At 41.0% G+C, this 23,332-nt stretch overlaps 1 protein-coding gene across 1 annotated transcript; it reads left to right on the top strand.

Moving 5' to 3' along the window:
• Positions 1-1,658: 1,658 nt before the first annotated feature.
• On the top strand, positions 1,659-20,590 carry HCLS1 (hematopoietic cell-specific Lyn substrate 1; the record flags this gene model as incomplete). The annotated part of the gene is given in 13 exon segments (XM_084231711.1): positions 1,659-1,742; positions 2,302-2,375; positions 12,786-12,915; positions 13,931-14,041; positions 14,912-14,966; positions 16,131-16,241; positions 17,300-17,355; positions 17,924-17,993; positions 18,607-18,818; positions 19,227-19,331; positions 19,817-20,059; positions 20,198-20,264; positions 20,454-20,590. Coding segments are annotated over 13 exon segments (1,455 nt in total).
• Between the last annotated feature and the right edge of the window lie 2,742 nt (positions 20,591-23,332).

Raw genomic sequence — 23,332 nt, 5'->3', positions numbered from 1 at the left:
GCCCCCCATATCCTGGGCACCGCGCCTCGCCATTCACGCTCTGGTCTCCCACCTCCATATAGCGCCGCTCAGCCTCTCTATTTCTGGTCAGTAGGTCAAGGATATTAAGTTGTCACCGTATCAGAAACTCAGTCTGAAAAATACCTGATGATGGGAGGTTTCTGACAGAGTCAGGTTCAAGCCTCAGACGAACAGCAGGAAAGAACAAAGGACCATCAGTCCTCATTGCTTCCTTATTGCTCATGAGCATTTCAGGAACTTCTCCTTTCCAGTTTTCTGTACAAAGTTCTCTTGTTGCAGGCATCTCAGGAGCTGCGTTCATAGTTCTTCTCTACCTGCTCCCTCGAGGCTCCCAGCTCCCACCCCAGCCCCATCCCTAATGTTGTCCCACAGGGAAAGCCAGAGCTCTCTCAGCAGTGACGCATTCCCCAGCACTGCTGACTCAGTTAATACTTCCTCAATGTCTTCTTTGCATCTCTTTGGCCAATATAACCCTAAATTTTCCTTGGGCCAGTCCCCAAGGGGTTTTTCAAAGAATATGGAGAATGATGGAGTTTTCTAGTGAAAATGGGGAACCAGAAAGTCTGAGGACCTCGGTGAAGAAACTGGAGCATCTTGGGAGGTTGCAGAGGGGACTATTTCAAACACAGTAAAGAATGGGGGGAAAGACACTTATGGGATAAGGTATCTGAATAGGGAAGGCTGGGCAGGGGAGTTGTCAGCAAGAGGTATGAGGGTCAAGAAGTCTCAGAAAATGCTGAGCAGATAAGCATTGTTGGCTGTTGCCTCTTCACTCCATGGCCCAGGATCCACAGATGCAGGTCAAATGCATAGCTCATCCTCATAAACAACAGGCAGAGCCAACAAAAATATTGGGGGTGTCCAGTAGAGTAACAATTCGGTGCTCCTTCAGGGTAGTGTTCCCTAAATATTTGTTCAATATATATTCAGTTAATAAAAATCTGTTAACACTCAAAGGATTTATCACGTCATTTTTGAACTAATTATCTTCTTCAGTAATAAAATCGAATTCAAAAAATATTATAGAAAAAAATGACTTATTCCCAGCAAATAAGACTCGCCCATGTTCTTTTCAATGTAGGAATTCCAGCTGACTGCTCCAACTGACCTCAGGTAGTTGTCCGCTAGGACAGCATTTGCAAAAGTGGTTGGAAAAATTCTCAATCAACTTAAACAAGTTGCAGAGAGGAGTGTAGATGCTCACTGTACCAGGAGCTGGACCAACTAATATTACACTAGCTATCAAAGAAATCATATGTAGAAACTTGAGTGAAATGGAATTTTCTAGCTTTCCTCACTGATGACCACTGCAAACCACTGCCTCAATGACCTCTTGACACAAGAGAGTTATCTCATAACTTTGACTCCAAGGTTGTTTAGAGTTCCCTACACCATGATATCTTCTTTCCAGACTCAGGTGGGCCTAGGCCATGTTAGTGTATGTAAATATATCCCATCCCCCGTCTTCTAACTGAACAGAGTTGTTTTCCTGAAGCCCCCATCTGCTTTGCCTCGACTTCTATTTTCTTTTAAGATGGTGAGGAGCAGTGGGTTGCTATGTCTTGATGTCAGCATTCTTATTTTCCCTTCTTTTAATTCCCCCCTCCCAAATGATTCCCATCTTCTGTCCCCCTCAGATGTGGAAGTCTGTAGTAGGACATGATGTATCCGTTTCTGTGGAGACCCAGGGTGACGACTGGGACACAGACCCTGACTTTGTGGTGAGTTTGGGAAGAGTTTTATTTGGATAATGAAGGGTGGGTGGTGGGGGGAGGCATGTGGGATACTCCACAACTTTCGAGGGGGACTTAGAAAAGCATGGCCTGGATTGAGATAATCCTCATGGTGGAACTGACCCAGAGGGCAGTTGGCTGTCAGGAGCACAGCACGCATCACCACTGGTTTGGAGGAGGGAGGAGACAGGTACAGAGGAGTTCAGTGCTTTGATCGGCAGGCTGGTGTCAGGCTATGCTGAAGCTGAGAAGCCCGCTAATGTAGGTCTCCTTTGGCCTATGAACCAGGATTTGGACTGGGCATGTGAAATTTGGGGGGACTTAGAGAAATCTAGAACAGCTGAAGAGGAATGTGTCAGGGATGCAGAGTAGGAAGCGAGGTTTCATAGCTTATCCAATAATTTTAACATGGGAATCAGAGTGGGTTAAACACAGAGAGGAGTCTGACTAAAAATCCTGTCTGCAGAAGGCAGCAGAGCAGGGATGTGGGGAGCTTATATTGCCATCTTTCTTGCTATCACTTATTGCTGAGTGTTATCTTTTGCAGAATGACATCTCTGAGAAGGAACAACGGTGGGGAGCCAAGACTATTGAGGGATCTGGACGTGCAGAGCACATCAAGTAGGTGCTAAGAGGACTGGAGGAGGGGGAGGGCTGTGGGAAGAGCCAAAGAAAAATGTAGAGACTAGAAGAAGATGAGGAAGGAAGGAAAGGGAGAAGGTAGTTCAAGTCTATGTGTTTTTATGTTTGCTTTTCCTTGTATCCGTGTCTATGTGTCCCTATGTGTGACACTGGTATTTTGATATTTCATGCCTCTCTCCTTACCCCTCAACCCCACTATCTGTCTTTTATTTCTATCAACTTTGCCATTTCTCCAGCTGGGTCTATTGTATTAACTGCCTCTTTTCCTTTAATAAGGCAGGAGGGTCTCCGAGAGGAAGGAGCTCATATGTTGATGTTGTATCATTTATTATCTATCATCTATCTATCACTCAAATCATCTATCTAGTCACATATTTTTTTTTAAAGATTTATTTTTATTTATACAAGAGCTGGGGTACAGGCAGGAGTCGCATGAGGGTGAGAGGATTCACCAGAGACAGAGTGGGGTACAGAACAGGCAGACTGATGAAATACACTGCTGAGGGTAGCAGTGGGCAAGACAGGGGATGTCTGCCTCGCCATGTGGAATTCTCTCTGGCCGGCCTGGAATCGAACCGGTGCTGCAGAGGCTGAGGACAGCTTCACAGCATGGCACTCAACCCGCTGTGCCACCGGTGGGGGGGGCCCTATTCACATAAATTAAAATGTGTGTCCAGACTCAGATGGGACAAGGAGGATTCAGTAAAATGTCAAGATAGAGAACTCAAAATAAATGCTGTAAAAAGAGGATTATCAGGTCCCATACCTGACTTGAATGATTCTTAAAATGAAAATTTGTACTTGGCTCTTTGACAGAAGTTGAAAACCATGAATGTAATTTGAACAGATGAGATGTGGAAAGCCTGTTGACTTAAACTATTTTAACAATGATGTTTAAGAGTCTAAAAGATTATAGCTCAATTACTTCACTAGAAAAGAAAAAGGAAAACAAAAAACTGATAACATAATGGGTGTCCAGGAGTTCTGTGTGATATATTGTATATTCATATCAAGAGATTCCTTCCTTGAAGATTATTCAGGATCATCTTCTGTGGATTATTTAGGGCTCATAGATTTTAAAATAATAATTCAGACCCATACCCTTTTCTGAGTAAAGGCTATTCAGCCTTAGTTCCCAGTCCTTAGAATTATTCTAAATATTATTAATTTAATATTAAGAATTATTAAAAATTCTCCTGTGCCTTCAGACTCCCACAGCCTGTTTCATGTGTAGTAGGAGCACATGAAGGAAGCCCTACCATGATATTCTGGAAGGAGCCTGAGTTTGGATAGCAGATGTACTTAGACTTAATTTACATCTCTGCCATTACTAGCAATGTGAATGTAGACATACATCCTCTCTGACTCTCACCTAATTTATCAAATAGACATAATAGTAGCTACTCTATATGTGTTTGGTTAGAATTTAGTTGGTTAGTTTATATCAATGTCTAATGAAATACTTAGCTCCTCTTATCAATTCAATAAAGCTATTTCTCTTTCCTGTTAATATAGATTAGTTTAATTTGTGCTTCTTCCTTAAAACCTAACATAAACATGTAAGTAGATGACAATCTTCCTGAAGTAGTATTTTCCTGAATAGCTGCATTGCATGGACCAGTCTATACACTGACTGGTGATATCTGGAGTTGTATAATCCCCCTGGGTATTCCTTTGTTTGCCCAAACTGTATCTATATATCATAGAATAAATGGAGACATTTACACAAAAATTCACTCGCCACCTACCCTCTGTAAAGACACAGGATCTCTGCTGATAATTAGCCAAGTAATCTTGGACAAATCACTTTTCATCTGTGATTCTCATTTTTCCCTTTAGGATCAAAAAGACTTCTCAAGGACCACCAGTACTAAGTCTAGTATTCTGGGATTCTGTCCGGCTAGTGGTCTAAGTCAATAAGTCAATCTTCAAGGTCAGATGGAAACCACTAAGGTCCTAGGGAAGGAGGGGGAAGTTAGAGTGGAGGACAGTAGCTATAAGAGCTCAGATGGTTCAAATCAGGAAAAGGAAGTGATTGTGGTTCTCACTAATCTCACTACCTACCCCCATACCATGGTCTTTCCTTTTTAGGTCTGTCTGAAGTAAATTTAGTCCAGAGAGTGGTTTAGTAATTTGGGTAGTCACTCATATGATCCAACCTAACCTGCAGCTATTGTATAGCAGAGTCTTGGGCTGGGTGCTCAACTAAGCCAATGTTTCCTTAAAAATGCCTAGTTTTCTGAGGCTTCCCCTGTGGTGCAAGGGGTTAAGCATCAGCACTGTGAAGCTATCCATAACTACTGCAGCATGAGTTCAATCCCTAGCCAGGGAGCTAACCCACATGACACAGCAGACCTCTCCTGTCTCGCCCACTGCTCCCCTCAGCAATGTATTTCAGTCAATCTGCCTGTTCTGCTCCCTGCTCTGTCTCTGGTGAATCTTCTCACCCCCTGCACCTCTGGCCTGTAACCCAGCTCTTGTATGCATAAATAAATAAATCGGGCCTCCCTGGTGGCGCAAGGGGTTAAGACGCAACCTATGAAGCTATCCGCAGCCACTGCAGCATGAGTTCAATCCCTGGCCAGGGAGCAACCCACATGGTGCAGCAGACCTCTCCTGTTTTGCTCTCTGCTCCCCTCAGCAGTGTATTTCACAATCTGTCTGTTCTGTTCCCCACTCTGTCTCTGGTGAATCCTCTCACCCCCTGCATGTCTGGCCTATACCCCAGTTCTTGTATGCATAAATAAATAAATCTTTGAAAAAAAATCTTTTTTAAAAATGCCTAGTTTTCAAGGGCTCTTGTCCTTCCCTCCATCTTCTCCTCACCACTCTCCGTACTCATGTTTTTTGCTGTCTTTTCATGGGGCTAGTAAAAGATCCTTATCCTTCTAAGACAGCGCTTCTTAAACTATCTGTGACAAAGGACCAGGTTTTTAATTTTATGTTGAAGTAACACTGGCTTATAACAGTATATAGGTTTTAGGTGTGCAGACATGTCAACATCTCTATCTACCACATTTTGTCCTGAAAGTCTAATTTCCATCCTTCATCATATAGTTGACCCCTTTGTACCCAATTTACCCAACCTGCACCCCCCTTACTTTCCAATAACCACTATTTTATTCTTTTAGTCGAAGAGTTTTTTATTTTGTCACTTGTTTTGTTTCATCTACCACAAATGAGTGACCACATAGAGTCTTTGTCTTTCTCTGTGGGACTTGTTTCAATTAGCATAATACCCTCCAGAGGATGGGGTTCTGACTATTTGTATTTAAATCGATCATAGACCAAAACTTTTGTAAAATAAAATAAAATTGAATTGCTGGAAAATGTAACGAAAAGGAACCATAGAAAATACAAGTACACTTTATATTTTTAGATACAATAGTTATAAAACTATTATGTCAAATTTCTTATAAAATATCTAAATACTCTCAATTTTTCTTCTTATTTCATTGTGGAATACAAACAGTTGGGCTTGTGGACCTCACTTTGAGTAGCACTGCTCCAGTAGAACAGGCTTTCGTACTCTCCAAAACCCACTGGCCTTTAGGTTACTTCCTTATTGAACTATAACCAAGGATACCTGCCACGATTGCCATGTCTTACTGTCTTGTGCTCTGACCTTTAATACCAAGTAGAAATGAAGAATAGCATATAACCAAGAGTATTAAGATAGCATTCTGGAAATCTAGGAACTGATCTCAGCTCTACTGTAAAAGGGTTCAGGGTATAGAAGAGAATGATTTTATGCAATTTCTGTTTCCCGGTGGTGACCAGAAATAATAGTACCAGCCCTCTTTACCTCACAGAGGTTCTGTGAAGAGTTACAGATAGGAAATAAGAATAATGGCTAACATTTATTGAGTTATTATGTTATGCAAAATAAAAGTGATTTTCAAAATAGCCCTATATCAGAGAAGATCTTGTTATTTTGATTTCACAGAAAAATAAACAGATACATTGATGTTTAGCAATTTGTCGAAGGGTATACATTTAGTAATTTGAATTTAATGCTGTTTGATAACACAGGTTGAATTCTTGGCTGCTATGTCATATTGCTTCTATATCTAATTTATATATATTGCTATGTTCATAATTTTCTTGTTGAAATGGAATGCAATTCCTATGAATTAAACTGTAACCTTTTCCTTAAACTGTTATTCTCTTTCGAATGACAAAGTACCTCGCAGATTGGTCTTATAATGAACTATATCATGTTCATAAGTATGAATATCTCTGTGAAAGCCTATCTCTATGAAAGCCTATAAAACAAAAGCCTATCTTTCACTTCATGTTTTCTTCTTTCTTACTAAAAAAACAAAACAAAACAAAAACCCTGTACTTTCTTGAAGCATAATCTTTTTAAGAAAACAGTTCAATGAGTTTTGACAATACACACATATAATCAAAAACACATCAAAATATAAAATATTTTCATTACCACAAAAATTCCTTTTTACATCTTTATAGTTAATATCCCCCATCCACATCCCTGACTACATATAAATACTGATCTTCTTTTTGTCACAATAGATTACTTTTGCATGACCTAGAATTTCATGTAAATGGGATAATACAGAATATACTGTTTGGTTTCTGTCTTCTTTCACTCAGCATACTGTTTCTGACACTTATCTACTGCCTTGTGTGTACCAGTCTTTTGCTCTATTTTCTTGTCAAGTACTATTTCATTACTATGGATATAGTAATGAAAGTCACAGTTTGTTGTATCTAGTACCCTGTTAATGGATATTTGTTGACAATTTGGGACAATTATATATCAAACATTTTGATACAAATCTTTTTTGTTGTTGTTAACATATGTATTTATTTGCTTGGGAAATACCTAGGAATAGAATTGCTGAGTTATATAGTAAGTGTGTGTTTAAGTTTTTAAGAAACTGCCAAACTGTTTTCCAAGAGAAATTTGCCATTTTCATTCCTACCAGTAAATACGGGTCTCAATTATTTCTCATCTTTGTCTACTCTACATTTGGTATTGCTATTTTTAATTTTAACCACCTGTGCGGGTGAGTGGTGATTTTAAGTTGTATTTTTTTAAAGATTTATTTTATTTATTTATGCATATAAACACTGGGGTATAGGTCAGAGGTACAGGGGGTGAGAGGATTCACCAGAGACAGAGTGGGGAGCAGAACAAGCAGATTGAAATACACTGCTGAGAGGAGCAGCAGGCAAGACAGGAGAGGTCTTCTGTGCCACGTGGGTTAACTCCTTGGCCAGGGATTGAACTCATGCCACAGTGGCTGGCTATAGCTTGATAGCGCTGAGAGTTTAACCCCTGCGCCACCAGGGAGGCCCCCATTAAGTTGTATTTTTCAGATGACTAATTTTGTTGAGCATCTTTTCATGTGCCATTCATGTCTTCTCACTGTGAAGGGTCCACATTTTTAAAAAATTGTGTTGTTTGTCTGCGTATTGAATTGTAAAAGTTCTTTATATATGGATGTAAGTCTTTTGTGAGATATGTGTTTTACAAATAATTTCTCCCAGAGTGTAACTTGCTTTTTCATTTTATTAATGGCATTTTTGGAAGATCAAAGTTTTGAATTCCTACAATGTCTGACCTATCAACATTTTTTTATGGTTAGTGTTTTATGTGTCTAAGATATTTTTACCTATCTCAAAATTGTGATTTTTCTCCTGTTTTGTTGTAAAAAATTTATAATCTTAGGTCTTACATTTAAATCTATTAATTTTAATCTACTTAAAATTAACTTTTGTATACAGTGTGAGACAAAGACTGAGGGTCGTTTTTTTCCCATGTGGATATTTCGTTATTCCAACATCATTAAAAGACTATGTCCCCCATTAATATACTTGGTATTTTTGAACATATACATGTAGGTCTATTTCTAGACTATTTAATTGATCTGTATATCAACCCTAACCCATACCACACTGCACTGATTTTTTGTAGTTTCATGACAAGTCATGAAATCAAATTGTATTCTAACAGTTTTCTTTCAAAAATAAAAATGTACATTTCCATACACATTTTTGAATAAGCTGGTCAATTCCTATAAATATGCCTGTTGAGATTTCGATTGGGATTGCATTGGATCTATGAAACATTTTGGAGAGAATTGACAGATCTTAAAGATACTGAGTTTTTAATCCATGGGATAAGGGACATCTCTTTATTTATTTAGATGTCTTTTAATTTGTTCTGAAAATATTGTCAATGTTCACTTCATGCACATATTTTGTTAAATTTATGCTAAAATATTTCATGTGACTGTAAGTGGTATTTATTTGTAATTTTCAATTTTCAAAGGTCCATAGCTAATATTTAGAAATAAAATTGACTTTGATATGGTGACCTTGTATCAAATGTGTACTTAATAGTTCAAGTAATTTTGTCTGCTAAATTACTTAGGATTTTCTACATACATGATCATCTTGTCTGTGAATAAAATCTTATAGTTTGATTCACTTGCCTTCATAATTTTACTTTTGTAATGAAAACAAAAAGATCTGTCCTTTCTCTTAGCTCATATTTGAGTTCCTGAGTTTCACTTGGTTCCCATAAATTACATTTCTTTCTCAATTCCAGCTTTAAACAGATGCCCAAGAATTAATGTGCCAAAAGTTTCTTAGATATGCCACTTAGTGCATTGAATTATAATTTTCTTTTCCTTTTTGTCTCTTCCACCTGACCACTAGTATCTACATTCATCATTTCTGTGTCCTCAGAGTCTGAAAGTCTCTTACATTTAAAAGTTTAATTAATATTTATTGAATGACGGGATGATATAACTTAGACCGTTAAGAGCTGACTTCAGTTATACCCTTAAAGTTAGTCATCTTTGGCCAAAACTTTTATTCAAGTTCTATTTGTATTAGTATGTTCCTCTAACAAGATTTGCTGTCACTCACTATGTCAATATTCCTAAATCTCATCTTCTAGTTCCTTTGAAAATCTTGTTTTAACCGTAATGTAGTCAAGATCCATGTAGCAATCACTAGACTCACTAAAATGTCACAGATTTTTTTCCATTTGAAAAATAACATTTAGCCTTGTTTTCTTCACTTTCATCTGAATACTTTGACTGGGAAATATCAGAGAGACATGTTCTGGAGCCAGTAGTCTTTTTGACATAGGCAGTTCTAAAGTGTTGATGCTATTGAACTAACAACACAGGATCTCTGCCTTCACCGTTGCCAGAGGGTTTAGAGCAGGCACAGGAACAGAAGGTTCTTCCAACACTTAGCTTAATTTCATCTGGTCCAAAGCCAGCTTTCTAATATTAGCTGTGACTAAAGTTGAGAAGGCTATTTCAGAAGACTGTTAGCGGAATTACACTGCAAGGCCACCAGGTGGATCTGTTCTTCCATGAAAGAGGAGAATTTCTTTTTTTTTTCTTATACTAGCCTAACCATTTTATTTTTTTCTTAATTTTTTTAATTTGTCATTTATATAACTATATAATTTGGGGGGTGTACACCTTCACACCTCCATTTGTGCACACTCATCCTCCACCAAAACGGTAGCACTGATGTCCTATCGCCTTCCACCCTTCTCCTTTTCTCTCCCCCACCTCCTTCAAATAATCAGTATATTTTTTACAGAGTCTAAGAATTACTTTTCTGTGCTTTGCCAGTTTGTTTTATTTGGTTATTCATATTCCACAAATGAGTAAAATTATCTGGTAATTGTTTTTCACTTTCTGACTTATTTTACTTAGCACAATCACTTCAAGATCCATTCATTTTGTCCAAAAAAAACATTATTTCAGTTTTTTTAAATAGCCAAGTAGTATTCCACTGAGTATATATATTGCACAATTTCTTTATCCAGTCATCTGTTAATGGACATTTAGTTTGGTTCCATAATTTGGCTATTGCGAATAATGCTACCATAAACATACACTTACATAAATCATTTTGTATTAGTGTTTTTGTGTTTTGGGGGCAAATACCTAGGAATGGTATTGTTGGATCATATAGTATTTTCATTTTTACTTTTTTTTTAAAGATTTATTTGTTCATGCATACAAGAGCTGAGGTACAGGCCAGAGGTGTGGAGAGTGAGAGGATTCACCAGAAACAGAGTGGGCAACAGAACAGGCAGATGGACTGAAATACACTGCTGAGGGGAGCAGCAGGTGAGCCAGGAGAGGTCTGCTGAGCCAAGTGGGTTGCTCCCTGGCTGGGGATCAAATTCCTGCTGCAGTGGCTGCTGATAGCTTCATAGGTTGCGTCTTCACCCCTTGCACCACCAGGGAGGCCCCATTTTTACTTTTTAAAGGAACCTTCATTCCATTTTCCATAGAGGCTACACCAGATTACATTCCCAACAGTGGATAAATGTTCCTTTTTCTCCAAATCCTTGCTAATATTTGTTGTTTCTGGTTTCTTCGATATGATCATTCTCACAGCTATGCCACTGTGTGTGTACATAGTGATGGGAAGCTGATGTCTTACTGCGGTTTTGATTTGCATTTCCCTATAATAAGTGGTATTGAGCATTTTTTCAAGGGCCTATGTGTTTTTGTTTGTTTTTGTTTTTTTTTATTTAGGATTCTGTTGCTCAAATGTTTCTAAGAATCCCTTGGATTCCTTTTATATGTCCAAGTATCAGTGCTGATTTTCACAGCTTCATATCCTCAGGCCAAATAGATAGGCAGAGCTGCTCTCTAGTCTCATGATAAACTGCAATAAGAAACAGAATGTTGGGCCTCCCCGGTGGCACAGCGGTTGAGCGCTGGGTTGCAAAGCTGCCACAGCCTCTGCAGCGCCAGTTGCCGCCCGCTGCTCCCCTCAGCAGTGTACCTCATCAGTCTGCCTGTTCTCTTCTCCACTCTGGCTCTGGTGAATTCTCTCACCCTCCCACGCTTCTGACTGTACCCAGTGCTTGTATAAATAAATAAATAAATAAATCTTTAAAAAAAAAAAAAAGAATGTTTTTCTTATTGGGTATTACATTTGCTTGGGGATAGAGATGTCCCAAAACAAGATTTTCTGAGTCTTAAAGTAGTACCACAATTAATGATGAGGAAATTTTATTAGCTAGCCTTTACTAGTTCTTAGTTTTCTTAAAAACGATCAGATTTGGAGGTGGGATGAAGAGCATTCACTTTTTTTACAAGAAAATATACAAAATATTGTAATGGTAAGTAGTTTTTATATCCATTTCTGTTGATGACTTCTTAGTATGTCATTGAAAGATATTGTCATTTATTTAACTTCAATGTTGTTCCTATAACTGTTTCTTCATTCTTGCTTGTATACAATGTAGCGGTGAATCTCATTAGATATTGAGCTCTTCCATAATTAAAATTATTTCCTTGGAAACTGACAAAACCAAACCAAAACAAACTCTTGGAATCTAACTGTGGAATTAAGGCTACCAGAAGGGAAGAAAGGTGAGAGCAAAGGAAAAGAGACCCAGTGGTCTATGGTGGAGAATTTGGGTGCTTTAGTGGTAGATGTGGTATGATAACATACACTCAAAGAGGGGTGACCCTATACTCCTAAAACATTTTCAATCTTGTAAACCAATGTTACTGCAATAAAAAAAAAATTAGGAAAATAAATAAGCAATTAAATAAAATAAAGTGGAATTAAAAAAAAGAAAGAAATGTTACTTTCCCCAAATCTATTTTATAAGAAAATGAAATGTATTCCCTAATAAAAAAAATATTTATTTGGGGTAGATTCCCAGACTAGAATGTGTTAGCAAAAGGGTACATGAATATTTTTGAACTTGAGATAGATAGATTATTGAATTACTAGAAAGCAAGTCCATTCAGAGAAGACAATACCTTCTCAGATACTAGAATATTGATATGATTATTCTTTACTATTTAGGAACATGAAAAATGAGACTAACTATCAGAAGTTTAATTAGTGAGCAAAATAACAGACTAAAGGAAATAATTTGGGGCCTCCCCTGTGGCTCAGCAGTTGAGCACTGGGCTGTGAAGCTGCCCACAGCCTCTACAGCACTGGTTTGATCCGCAGCCAGGGGGCGAGGGTCCCACATGGTATGCAGACCTCTCCTGCCGCCCGCTGCTCCCCTCAGCAGTGTGCTTCGTCAGTCTGCCTGCTCTGCTCTCCCCTCTGGCTCTGGTGAATTCTCTCACCTTCCCATGCTTCTGACTGTACCCAGTGCTTGTATAAATAAATAAATAAGTCTTTAAAAAAAATAAAATAAAATAAAGGAAATAATTTTGACTTATGGAGAGTTTAAATCAGGTGTTATATGCAGGACATGCTAATCTCTTCCTTCAATCTAGCACTCATATTTTTAGGGCTCAGCTCAAAATAAATAAAATATACTTCAAGATTCCCATTTTTCTGGGAAGGAGTGTTCACTGACTCCCTGAGCCAGACAAGTCTCTGTGGTTTTGTTACTTCCAGCATCCACCAACTGAGGAGCAAAGTGTCAGAGGAGCATGATGTGCTCAAGAAGAAGGAGATGGAATCAGGGCCCAAAGCATCTCATGGCTATGGAGGTCGATTTGGGGTGGAAAGAGACCGAATGGATAAGGTGAGCTGAAAGGCAGAATTTTACCCCCCACCCCCCAAAAAATGCAAATTGAGGAGGCTTCCTGTGGCACAGGGGGTTGAGCATGGCCTTTTTGTGGCACAAGTTCAATCCCTAGCAAGCCAGACTAAGAGCAACCCACATGGCATGGTAGACCTCTTCTGTCTCATCTGCTGCTCCCCTCAGCAGTGTATTTCAGTAGATCTGCCTGTTCTGCTCCCCACTCTCTCTGGTGAATCTTCTCACACACACACACACACACACCATGACTCTGTACCCCACTTCTAAAAAAAAAAAGGCAAATTGATTCACTTGTTGGTTTTTATGGTTTAAAAATTTCTTGAAGGTACAATAATTCTTTGGGCTCTAAAATACAGTGTCCACATATTGTCAATGTCCATTTTTTCCTGATTGTAACATATAAAGTATAAATGGCGTAAAATGTAAGTCAAGGGTTTAGGAAGAATGGCCTCTTGTAAGACTAGTTCTCAGCCCATTGTATAAGAGTTTCCAGAAAGATGAATCCCAAAGGTATTAAATCAGGATATGCAAAACTCCACAAAAAGTCACTTTGCTCTCCCATCCCATAGACATCCCTGGGCACCATCAGAGACTATGGGCTTAACCCACAGTAAAATCCCTGGTATTCTTCTATTCCATTGCCTCTTTTTATGGTTCCCTCTCTCTTTCTTAAAACATTTATTTATTTATGCAAGAATTGGGGCACAGGCCAGAGGCACTGGAGGGTGAGAGAATTCATTAGAGACAGAGCTGGGAGCAGAACAGGCAGACGGACTGAAGACACTGCTGAGGGGAGCAGCGGGTGAGACAGGAGAGGTCTGCTGCGCCATGTGGGTTTCTCCTTGGCCTGCCAGGAATCAAACCTGTACTGCAGAGGCTGCAGAAAACTTCACAGTGCTGCACTGCGCTCAACCAGCTACTCCACCGGGGAGGCCCTATGATTCTCTTATTTAATGGCCATTTTTCTCTTGTTCATTCTGCCCTGGATTTTTCTCAGAGCGCTGTGGGCCATGAGTATGTTGCTGAGGTGGAAAAGCACTCTTCTCAGACTGATGCTGCCAGAGGTTTTGGGGGCAAATATGGAGTTGAGAAGGACAGGGCAGACAAGGTAAGTACCAACTCCCTCCTGACACAGGCCACCTCAAATTATGTGGGACTTAGCAACACTCACTGATCAGTATGGAACATCCCTTCTGTCTTAGCTCCCCTCCTACATTTGCCTAAACTTCCATGGTGCTTTATTTCATCTTCTGCCTTGTAAGCCATAAACTGAATCACCTAAACACTTATTATATCAAGTTAAACCAAGAAACAATACTTACTAGTAACTCTTTCAGTGCAGAATCTAGACTTGCTTAGATATCCCAAGTTACTGAGATGTGTGATGTCAGGCATTCACCAAAATGTCTGCCCCCAGGGCCAGACTCTCTGGCCCATCTCAGCCCACCAAAATTACCCCTCTTGGTTTCCACTGTTGCATAAGGAAAGAGAAAAGGCACAGTATAAGCAACTAGGAATAGGACACTCTCTTACATGTACATAGTGCTTTATTGTTCACAAGACACTTCTAGCGATTACCCCATTTTAGTTTCATGTGAGTTAGGAAGAAAGATGCTAATTTTCTGCGTGACCCTTTACAGACCAGTACAGACACTTTATATTCTTTGCCCTGTTTAGTTCACACAATATCCCAAATAAAGAGTGGTCATTTCTCCTATTTTTGAAGAGGCTATGGTTCAGAGTATTAGGGACATGCCTAGAGTTAAACAACTACAAGCAGAGCAGGCGAATTGGCGAGTCTAGAGTTATGTGTGTCCAGAGTCCACACTCACTGGTCTGTTGCACATTACCTCTGCACCATCCTGAACCCTGAACCCCTAAACATTAACCTCTGGCTGAACTGGGAGGAAATGAAGTGAGGGAGCAGAAAAAAATGACAGTACTGACTCTAACCAATTCTCTCTTCTTTTCTCTGTAGTCAGCAGTTGGCTTTGATTACAAAGGAGAAGTGGAGAAACATGCATCTCAAAAAGGCAAGGACTCTGCACTCTGGCCATAGCACCCTGACCTGCTTTTTTGCTCAAACTTTACTTCCCAACAGCTGTGATCAGCTCCCCGCCCCACTTAGTTCTCCAAGCCAGTTCTCCACTGTTTTGTTTTTTTAATTTTTAAATCCAAATATGTGCTTGCATCTTTCTTTCACCTTTATCACTTTTTGGTAAGATTAAGTATTCTTTAGTCCCCTCTTCCCTCTAGGCGAAATAAGCAATTCTACTTCTGTGTTTTAGGCCTCTCTCCTTAAGTTCTAACATGCATTTTTGACTTAAATTTAAAAGTAATCTACCTGTTCCTTGGTAATAAGGGAATAATTACATTCCTTCTTCATTCTACAGTCTTTGTAGCAACTGGACAATTATTATCCAAGAAATTGGCTATCTGTGTTTTTAAACCCCGTAAGATTTTTCGTTATTATTATTAGTGAATGCTTACTTAAATTCACCAACAAATTTACCAAATTCCAAACTGATTGTTTATTGAACTTCATTGTTTCTCCTTGCTTCTTTTATTTCCTCTTTCTAAAGTATATATACTTCGATGATTTTTTCAGTAAGAACCTATGAAAGAACACTGATATTTTATCTGGGAAAAAAAGGTCTTTATTTTGCCCTGTTCTTCATTATTATTTATCCATTATTTTGAAGATATTATTTCATTGTGTCTGGCATCTCTTTTGTATTGGTCTAATCATCATTTGTTACTCTATCTTGTTTTTTCATACCCTCATCTCTGCTATTTTGATTCATCTATTTGTTTCTAAAGTCAGGAATTTTTTTTTCTTTTGAGGGTCACTATTTTTAAAAGATTGTTATATTTTAGCTAGCATTTCTAAATATATAGGAATAGGGAAGGCATTTGTTTTATATGTATCTGCTTCTTCCCCTCTCCTTATACTCTATACTTTCTTCTTCCTGGAAAAAGAGAGAAAATTGACATAATCTTATCTTGGCATAGAAGTAAAGGAGTAAACAAGGTTGAATTCAAACTTGCAAAAGATGACTTAAGATATAATTTCTCTGTAACCCATCCATACTGGAGTCCTGCTGTCTTCCCAGACCCCTATTATCCTGTACCTGTTCCTCCTGACATCTCTCTTCAATAGTACTTTTGAGTTCTAACGCTTGCTTCTTCCACCATAGACTATTCCCATGGCTTTGGTGGCCGTTATGGAATAGAGAAGGATAAACGGGACAAGGCAGCTCTGGGATATGACTACAAGGGAGAGACAGAGAAACACGAGTCCCAGAGAGGTGAGTTGGGGTACAAGCGGAGGGAGGGCATAAAATTACACGGAGCTCTCCTTTCCTTTCTGAAAACTGAAAGCAAGAGATCCAAGATACAAAAAGACAAATGTACTGTGGTGGTGACTATCATGAAGGGGAATTGGGTGTAAGTTGGAAGCAGGAAGGGGAAGGCACAGAGTGAAAGACTTCACCAGAGACAGAATGGAGAACAGAAAAGGCAGATTTATTGAAATACATTGCTAAAAGGAGCAAGCAAGGTAGGAGAGGTCTGCTGTGCAGAGGGTCCTGAGGCTCTATGCATACTCCAGGCATCATTGATTGGTTAGGGTGACTAGTCTTGGGTGTGTCCTGACTGATTGTCTGAATTACCATAACGGATCCTCAGTTTAATGTCCTGGCAGTCCCATACGCTCACTTACCCATTCAAGCCTCCGAAACTTACTTGCTGGGCAAGGAATGGGGGCTTAGTTTTTCAATTTAGTAATAATACCATGACACTTGTAGGATAAAAAGTCATTGTATGAATGTGAGGGTGCAGGGTGTGAGATCAAGTGGGTGGAATGGAGGACAGCAAAATTAGGAGCAGGACAGAGACAGAGACAGAACAGAGAACAGAAGGGAGGCCAAAGAAAAGTAGTCATTGAGAGAGTGTAGACTGACGGGCTGGGGACTGGCAAGACCGTGACTTGGTAAGAGTCCTGGTGCCCCTGTGTCTCACAGAGGACAGAGAGGCCCCTTTTACTCCCTGGGACACATAGTGGGTGGTTGGGGTCTTTCCTTGACTTCTGTTTCTTCCTATAATTTCCTCCTTTGCTAACTCCTCTCTTTTCTGTTTCCCTTTTCTTATTTTTCTCCCTTCCATCGTCTTCCAACTTTCCCTGTCTCCACCCTTTTCCTTCTCTTCCCATGCTAGCCTCTCTTCATCCCCTGATTCTCACGTTCCTTCATCCATCTCTTTGTTTCCCACATCCCCGTCTTCTGGTATTTCTTGCCATGGCTCCCTCATCCCATACATTTTTAGTATTTTAACTCCTTTATTACTCTCATATCTTTCCATCCTACAGATTATTCCAAGGGCTTTGGTGGTCAGTATGGAATCCAAAAGGACCGAGTAGATAAGGTAAAGCACCAATATCCTGAGAATAGTTGCCTTAGACTGCACTCGAAGTGCACAGGGAAGAACTAGATGCAAAGCTGGAAAAGGGTGGGAAGAGCCAAGACCCCTGATGTACTGAACTCCCCACGACTGCTTTCTGCATCTAATGGGCATGTCTTCTGAAGCCTGAGCATTAGCTAAGGAGAGTGGAAGGAAGAAGGGGGGAGGGGAGAGGCTGACTCCAGGGAAAGGTGGTGTTTGAAATTTCATTGATTGTTTGGTATTACCAAATAGACCAATATCTCTCCCCTTTCTATGTCACTGTCCTACCCTACACTAGTTCCTCTTCATGCACTAGCTAGAGATCTTGTTGCATTCTGGGCAATGGGATTGGAGATGTGAGGTTCTAGATACTTTGAGGTTTCAAACAGAGGAAGTGATCCTATCAGTTTAGAGCTTCTTTACCCTCTGCCACAAAACAAAAATATGGGAATACCCTGTCCTACTATTGGGCCCCAGTCCCCAATCTACCTTCTGGGTCACTACTATTCCCCCATCCCCACTCCCACTATGCATGCTGTTCTACCCACAGAGCGCTGTTGGTTTCAATGAAATGGAGGCTCCAACCACAGCTTATAAGAAAACAACACCCGTAGAGGCTGGTAAGTCTTAACAATTCCTTCTCTTCAGCCCTCTCTTCCTTCTTATTCCTTCTTCTCTCCAGACTACCTCCTCCATACCTTTAGCTATCTAGATTAGCCAAGGTAGACTGGATCCTTACCCTTACATAGCAGTCTCTACCTCCTAGAAAAACTAGGTTTAGTGGCTGGAGAGGTAGATTGACTTTAGGGAAGAAACCAGTAGCAAGAAAGCACAAGGAGGGCAGGATGGGTCACTATTAGGAAGAATACATAGGGATAAGAGCTTGGGATAGTGGCAGGGTGTGGGTGGTGGTCAGAGGAAGGGCATATAGACTTCAAAACAAGGAAGGATGCTAGTCAGGGGACCCAGGCTTATCAAAGAAAAGACAAGAATCTGAGATTGCTTAGCTTGGCTATATGGAAATCAAGGCTTTAGGGTTACGATCCTCTTATAATTCCCTTGTTCCTCCATCAAAACCTCTGTATTTTTCTTCTCATGAATACCCTCTCTATCCATTCTTCCTGGATATTTAAATGGTTCCTCTTCTTTCTTCAAGCACTCACCTCACCCCACCTCCCCCAAAGCATACTTCTGACCCAAAACAACCCTAATTCTTCTTGTCTGTGACTGCAGCTTCTAGTGGTGCACGTGGGCTGAAGGCAAAATTTGAGTCCATGGCTGAGGAGAAGAAGAAGCAGGAGGAAGTAGAGAAATCACAGCAGATGGCCAGGCAGCAACAGGAGAGAAAGGCTTTGGTCAAGAGGAGTCAAGAGGCTCAGCAATCGGCGGCCCCTGGGCAAGAGCCAGTGGTGCCAGCCCCTTTGCCCAAGAAGATCTCCTCAGAGGTGAGTGCTTAGCCCTCTAAGATCCACATCCAGGATTCTTACCTAGGAGATTAAGGGGTTTAAAACATTGGTAGAAAATAAGGCAAAGGCCTCCCCTGTGCTAGGCAAAGACTGTGACTGTTGTCATCTATCTTCAGGGAGATTTCAGCCTCTGTAATTGGGTCTCATGTCTGCTAGAATGTTAGGGGAAAGTCAAAATTTTCACAGTTCAACAGAAAAGAGATCACTAACCAGTGCGGCCAACACATGGGGAAGGAACTGAGAAAAGGGAGCTATCATTTCAGATGGGAGCCCATCTTGAGAGATGGATTTTATTCGGATTGACAGATAGGAGGGGTGTGCCAGGTCAGTATAAGAGAGAAGATGAAGGCTTGTTTGCTTACTGGAGAGATGCTTCCTTCTTCACAGGCCTGGCCTCCAGCAGGGAATCATCCATCGTCAGAGCCAGAGCCTGAGAAAATCAGCAAGGAACCTCCAGTGTCCACCCTGCCCTCGAGGCAGTATCAGTCAGAGGTAAACAGAGCCACAAAGATTCTTTGCCCCTTCCTCATATCCTTGTGTCCTAAGAAACCATCCTTGCTTGTCTGAGATTGACATGATCTTAGCTCCGAAAACTCTGCATTCTTACCTCCCAATCCTGGGCAGACTAGGACGGTTGGTCATTCTAGCTGTAGTTCTCCCGACAATGTGCTTTTGCTTCGGTATTCTCCTGATCTGCCAAAGACTCCTATTTGCTTTCTACTTCCTTCTCCTCACACCTTTTATAGATGCCTCCATATCATCTCTTGATCTTGAGTGGGTAGATGTGGGAGGAGAGTGAAGAAAGAAGAGGGATGAAGGGTTGTGCTCTCTAGGGAAGGCTGTTAGGTGGAAGCAGGCTGGAAGGTAGTAGTGGTAGGATGGGGAAGAGCAGGGTCTGGGCAAGACTCCTTTGGGAGGTTTGAACAAGAAGTTCCTTGTGAGTGGAAGTCATCCTGCTCCACGCTGTCTCTTCTCAGGACAATGAGGAGCCCCCAGCTCTGCCCCCCAGGACTCCAGAAGGCTTTCAGCTGAGCGAAGAGCCAGAGTATGAAGCAGTGCCTGAGCCTCAGCCTGAGCCAGTGTATGAAGCAGCACCTGAGCCTGAAAATGACTATGAAGATGTTGGGCAGGTGGACACACATGAGCAGGATGATGGACAAGAGGGAGACTATGAGGACGTGCTGGAGCCTGAGTCCTCTCTTCCCTCCGCTGGTGAGTGGTGTGTGGAGAAGCAACTTTTGGATATGGAGGTCTAGGGGGAGGTAGTGGAAGGAGAATTCCTCTATCATCCAGAAGTACTTGTCTGTGCTCCTTCTCTGTGTTGGTAAGACCATGATTATATTTCTCATTATGCAGGATCATCAGGTTGCCCAGCTCAGGCTGGGGCTGGAATCTCAGCTGTAGCCCTGTATGATTACCAAGGAGGTAGGTTGCAAATGGCCTGAGGGGTCGGGTACCTAAAGATCCTGGATACAAGAGAGGGGGATGACTTCTGTGGGACAAGAAGCACCCAGTCTTGGTAGCAACAAGAACAGCTATACTTGCCTCACTGGAGGCTGGAGTGGGTACAGGACCCATCAGACCACCCTAATATCCTGTTAATTTCCTCCCCAGAGGGAAGCGATGAGATTTCCTTTGATCCAGAAGACATCATCACTGACATTGAGATGGTGGATGAGGGCTGGTGGCGGGGTCGTTGCCGTGGCCAGTATGGACTCTTCCCTGCAAATTACGTCAATCTCCTTCAATAATGGACCCTCCCTGTCTTCTGTACCATGACTTCCTATGTCCAAAGTGACTCTGCCTCCACGCCTCTTCATTTCTGCTGCAAAAGTCTAGTAGGTCATAAGTTGTCTGAGGTACTAGACATGTTTCTGTCCGTTAGGACTTAGGACAGAGACAGCATAAGGTTGGGGGGGGGGGGTCTTCCTCAGTGTCAGTGTCCTTTCTGCCCTGGATGGCCCATGGATGTTTATTTGGTGGTCTTTCCTCTTTCCCCATGAATGCTTTCTCTAATACCCCAAAGCTCTACCTTCCTCTGTTTATGAACTCTGATATTCCCTGTTTGTTTACCTGGGAAAGTATACCTAGATTGCCTGTTTTGTCTGGTTGTGTTGTTTGCAAACTTTCCATCCATGAAGAAATATCTCTGAATCCTCTCTCTGTTCAGTTGTAAAACTGGAAATAAAGTGGCACGATAGTTCATCTCTGTGCTGAGGTAAATAGTATTTTTGTGCAGCCCAAAATAGCCATCACTCTCAAGATTCCAATTCTCCTTCCCTCCTTCAGGCATATCCAGAAGACCTGATCCTACCAATGCCCATCCCCAACACCCCCTGATGTCAAGGGCTGGGTCTTTTTCTTAGGGTTTACCTTGTCCAAAACAGATCAGCCTGAGCACTCGTGGTGAGACAGAGTAACGGGAGGCTAGGCAGTGTCCTAATTAAGGCAGGTCAGCCTCGAAGGGCTTCAACAGTTGTGAGAAGCCTGTCATCTTCCTGGGAGTAATGACTATACTCTTTAAAGACATGATGATTCTTGAAGTATAAATTAGGGGAGAGGCAGGAAGAAAGAGAATTTTTTTCCAGTAAAAAAGACTAAAGCTAAGGGAATACGGGCTCCAAGAGTTAAGAGGAATTAGACTCAGAGTTGGCCTCTTTTTAAGAAAGTCCAGTCTTCCTTATGAATGCCCAAAATCAATGGTCATGTAAGAGGGGAGATGGGGCCTCCCTGGTGGCACAAGGGGTTAAGACACAACCTATGAAGTTATCCACAGCCACTGCAGCATGAGTTCAGTGCCTGGCCAGGGAGCTACCCACATGGCGCAGCAGACCTCTCCTGACTCACCCACTGCTCCCCTCAGCAGTGTATTTCAGTCAATCTGTCTGTTCTGTTCCCTGCTCTGTCTTCTGGTGAATCCTCTCACCACCACCCCCCCCACCTCTGGCCTGTACCCCAGTTCTTGTATGAATAAATAAATAAATCTTTAAAAAGAAAAAAGAGGGGAGATGGAGGAAGCTCATGTAACTTCTGTGTGGTACAGGGCCAAGGCGGAGGTGAGGGAAATTGGATAACCAGTGATGGGCAAAAAACAAATCACCAAACAAATTATGGGGATGATGGAGAATAAGAGACCAGGGCATGATGGTTTTCACCCCAGCCCCAGACAATCACACCCAGTAATGCCAGAGATAGGAGATCCTAGGAAAAATCAAAACAAAAGTAAGGTTTTGGTGTAGGGGATCTTTGGTTGGTAGGACAGGGTCAGGTTTTCAAAGATGGGGAAGACAATGTATTCAAAGAGGAGCTGAGATTAGTGGCTGAGATCTATGCTTGCTTGGGACTTCACAAATTTTGTGAGCTGCCCATGTACCTAGAGCATGCATTCCTCAGGCTTATTACTGGTTTTTCAGGACACACATTGCTCTTTTTCAATGATGATTTCTTTGCCAGGAAATCACTAATCTTTCTGTAGACCTAACTTATAATATTCACACTATTAACCTTTCAGAGTGCAAAGCAGCTTTCATTTCTACCTATAGAGATATTGGAATTTCCATCCTATAGAGGTAAGTCAGTCCATAGACACACAATCTAATTCTTCAACTTGATTTGATAGCACACATAGGTCAGACTTTTTACAATGGTTTTCCTGTTACATCTCCCAGTTCCACCTTGCTCTTCACTTTTTCTTTACCATGTCTAAAATCTACTTAATAAATAAAGAACTGTGTGAAACCCTAAATATTGTAGATAACTAGGCAAGATAATATTTTGCAATATTAAAAAGAGTAGCAATACTTACTCCTACTGGTATGTCAACTTTAGGGCAACAGTTTTCAACCAGGAGTGACTTTTGCTCCTAGAGGATATTTGACAATGTCTGGAGACATTCTGGTTGTTACATCTGTGGGGGTGCTGCTAGCATCTATTGGATTGAGGTTAAGGATGCTGCTTATCATATAATGTACAGGACAATCCCTTATCACAAAGAGTTATCCAGTTCAGAATGTTGATAGTTCAAGAAACCTTGCTTTATGGATGTTTCTATTGTGTATATTTTCTTTTACTTTGTTCTTAAGAGAACTCACTCTAACCAAAACCCAGCAGTATCACCCATTTTTGATAGGCTGAAGTCTTGACCAATAATAGATTGGAGCAATTATAAGGAACTGTTAGATTGCAGACTGAGGGGAGCCCTGGGATCCCCAAACTTGCACACCTTTACACATGCTTTACACAGCTTCTGCCATCTGCCACATAAAGACAAAGCACACTCTTATGTGAAAGAACTTTAATAGGATAGTGTGCATAGAGAGAGAAGAAAGGGTAATAGTTTTCTCATAAAACATACCAAATTACCTGTCCCCTTGTGGGTAAATGCTCAGCCAAACAGGGTGGGCCCAAAGTGAAGCTACTGAGGCCTCAAAACTTGTCAAAGGTGTAAGGCACCTTGTAGCTGGAACCACAGGAAAAGGGCAGATGGGGCCAGA

The sequence above is a fragment of the Talpa europaea genome (assembly GCF_964194135.1).
Source record: "Talpa europaea genome assembly, chromosome: 4".
In the NCBI taxonomy this organism is placed as follows: Eukaryota; Metazoa; Chordata; class Mammalia; order Eulipotyphla; family Talpidae; genus Talpa; species Talpa europaea.
Note: the sequence above shows the minus strand (reverse complement) of the source record. Positions and strands in the feature narration are given on the sequence as shown.